Source organism: Perissodus microlepis, chromosome 16 (genome assembly GCF_051167445.1).
Source record: "Perissodus microlepis isolate ML-2025 ecotype Zambia chromosome 16, ASM5116744v1, whole genome shotgun sequence".
Taxonomy (NCBI): Eukaryota; Metazoa; Chordata; class Actinopteri; order Cichliformes; family Cichlidae; genus Perissodus; species Perissodus microlepis.
In genome coordinates, this window is record NC_140476.1 from 35205117 (window position 1) to 35208626 (window position 3510).

Genomic DNA, 3510 nt, shown 5'->3' on the forward strand with positions numbered 1-3510 from the left:
CAGGTATCTTTGTATCCATGTCAGGTTTCATGGTTTGTTTGTTTTTTAATAAAAAATATTTTCCCCAGGTTAGGTTATTGTTTAGCTTCACCTCTGCCTTTTGTTTTGTAATCTTTTAATTAAATTAAATTAAATTTTATTTATATAGCGCCAAATCACAACAACAAACGCCTCAAGGCGCTTTATATTGTACAGTAGATCGTACAATAATAGATACAGAGAAAAACCAAACAATCATACGACCACCTATGAGCAAGCATTTTGGCGACAGTGGGAAGGAAAAACTCCCTTTTAACAGGAAGAAAACTCCAGCTGAACCAGGCTCAGGGAGGGGTGGGGCCATCTGCTGTGATTGGTTGGGGTGAGAGAAGGAAGACAGGATAAAGACATGCTGTGGATTAATAACAAGTATGATTCAGTGCAGAGAGGTCTATTAACACATAGTGAGTGAGAAAGGTGACTGGAAAGGAAAAAACTCAGTGCATCATGGGAATCCCCCGGCAGCCTACGTCTATTGCAGCACAACTAAGGGAGGATCCAGGGTCACCTGATCCAGCCCTAACTATATGCTTTAGCAAAAAGGAAAGTTTTAAGCCTAATCTTAAAAGTAGAGAGTGTCTGTCTCCCAAATCCAAACTGGAAGCTGGTTCCGCCTCTTTTGCCAGCCTTAATAAATGGCTTGCTTTCTGTTAATATTAAAATTTTCTTTCACATTCCTTTGTGTCTGCATTTTGGGTCCACTCCTCAAATTCATACTTGTGTCTAACCGTTTTTCCCCACTTGGTGACACACCTGCCGGGGGTCAAACTCTGGTAATTGGTGATTCTGTTCTCAGACATGTGAAGCTAGAGACACCGGCAACCATAGTCAATTGTCTTCCAGGGGCCAGAGCAGGCGGCATTGAAGGAAATTTAAAACTGCTGGCTAAGGGTAAATGTAAATTCAGTAAAATCATAATTCACGTCGGCAGCAATGACACCGGGTTACGCCAATCGGAGCTCACTAAAATCAATATCGAATCGGTGTGTAATTTTGCCAAAACAATGTGGGACTCTGTAGTTTTCTCTGGTCCCCTCCCCAATCAGACCAGGAGTGACATGTTTAGCCGCATGTTCTCCTTAAATTGCTGGCTGTCTGAGTGGTGTCCCAGAAACGATGTGGGCTTCATAGATAATTGGCAAACCTTCTGGAGGAAACCTGGTCTTGTTAGGAGAAACGGCATCCATCCCACTTTGGATGGAGCAGCTCTCATTTCTAGAAATATGGACAAATTTATTAAACCCCCCAAAATATGACTATCCAGATTTGGGACCAGGAAGCAGAGTTGCAGTCTTACACGCCTCTCTGCAGCTTCTCTCCTCCTGCTACCCCCCCAAAAACCCATCTCCATAGAGACTGTGTCAGCTCCCAAAAAGACAAAAAACAAACTAAAAACCAGCAACAAACAACTTAAACATAAACAATTACAAAGAAAGAACAGTACAGTATCCACATCTGAACCAAAGAGTAAAACAGTGAAATGTGGATTATTAAATATTAGGTCTCTCTCCTCCAAGTCTCTGTTAGTACATGACTTAATAATTGATCAACAAATCGATTTACTCTGCCTTACAGAAACCTGGTTGCAGCAGGATGATTATGTTAATTCATTTGAAAGCCTGATGCTCAGCCTCGTCCACCCCAGCTGTAAAACCCAGAAACCAGTCTTACTTGTTATCATCTATCGTCCACCTGGGCCTTACACAGAGTTTCTGTCTGATTTCTCAGACTTTATATCTAATTTAGTTCTCAGCTCAGATAAAATAATTATTGTGGGTGATTTTAACATCCATGTAGATGCTAAAAATGACAGCCTCAACATGGCATTTAGTCTGTTATTAGACTCAATTGGCTTCTCTCAAAATGTAAAAGAACCCACCCACCACTTTAATCACACTCTAGATCTTGTTTTAACATATGACATAGAAACTGAACATTTAACAGTGTTTCCTGAAAACCCTCTCCTGTCTGATCATTTCCTGATAACATTTACATTTACAATAATTGATTACACAGCGGTGGAGAGTAGACTTTATCACAGTAGATGTCTTTCTGAAAGCGCTGTAACTAAGTTTAAGAATATAACCCACCCACTGTTATCATCTTCAATGCCCTGTACCAACATAGAGCAGAGCAGCTATCTGAACGCTACTCCAACAGAGGTTGATTATCTTGTTAATAATTTCACCTCCTCACTACGTACGACTCTGGATACTGTAGCTCCAGTGAAAACTAAGGTCTCTAATCAGAAGTACCTGACTCCGTGGTATAATTCTCAAACACGTAGCCTAAAGCAGATGACTCGTAAGCTGGAGAGGAAATGGCGTGTCACAAATTTAGAGGATCATCATTTAGCCTGGAGAAATAGTTTGTTGCTTTATAAGAAAGCCCTCCGCAAAGCCAGAACATCTTACTATTCATCACTGATTGAAGAAAATAAGAACAACCCCAGGTTTCTCTTCAGCTCTGTAGCCAGGCTGACAAACAGTCAGAGCTCTTTTGAGCCAACCATCCCTTTAACGTTAACTAGTAATGACTTCATGAACTTCTTCACAAATAAAATTCTTATCATTAGAGAAAAAATTACCAATAATCATCCCACAGATGTAATATTATCTACATTATAAGACTCTTTATGCTAATAACACAGAGAGTAGTATAGTTGAAATTAACAGTTTTTTAGATTCTCTTGATTTACCAGTACTGAATGAAGAACAGAATAAAACTTTGATTGAAGATATAACAGAAAAGGAACTAAGAATAGCAATAAGTAAAGTTAAAATAAATAAATCTCCAGGATCAGATGGATATACAGCAGAATGGTACAAGGAGCTAAAAGAAGAATTAATACCAGTGATGCTTCTCACAATGAATTGGGTCCTAAAGAAGGCTCAAGTACCTTCTAGCTGGAAAGAAGCAATTATCTCTGCTATCCCAAAAGAAAACAAGGATAAATTAGAATGTGCGTCATATAGACCAATATCTGTTCTTAATACAGATTACAACCTGTTTACATCTATCATGGCTAGACGATTAGAAAAGTTCTTACCTAATCTAATTCATAATGATCAAACAGGTTTTATTCGAGAGCGCCAAATCAGAATCAGAATCAGAATCAGAATACTTTATTGATCCCTGGGGAAAAAATAATTTCCTAAGATAAAATACAAGATAATGTACGACGGACATTACAAATTATTAATCATATTTAAAAGAATAAAATCGAAGCAATGGTAATCAGTATCGATGCAGAAAAAGCATTCGATTCAGTTAATTGGAACTTTCTTTACCGAGTCTTGCATAGATTTGGCTTTCACGAAAATATAATTAAGACAATACAGGCACTTTATGATAACCCTACGGCAAGGATTAAAATTAATGGCTACCTATCAAATAGTATTAAGCTGCAAAGAGGAACAAGGCAGGGCTGTGCGTGCTCACCATTATTATTTGCGTTATATCTGGAACCAT

General features: G+C 38.5%; 1 protein-coding gene across 1 annotated transcript; it reads left to right on the forward strand.

The window, feature by feature from the left end:
• The first annotated feature begins 972 nt into the window (after positions 1-972).
• LOC146371314 (uncharacterized) lies at positions 973-2666 on the forward strand. The gene is made up of 2 exons (XM_084907536.1): positions 973-1022; positions 1304-2666. The coding sequence occupies exons 1-2, from the start codon at positions 973-975 to the stop codon at positions 2664-2666; spliced, it is 1413 nt and encodes a 470-aa protein (XP_084763662.1).
• Positions 2667-3510: the final 844 nt, after the last annotated feature.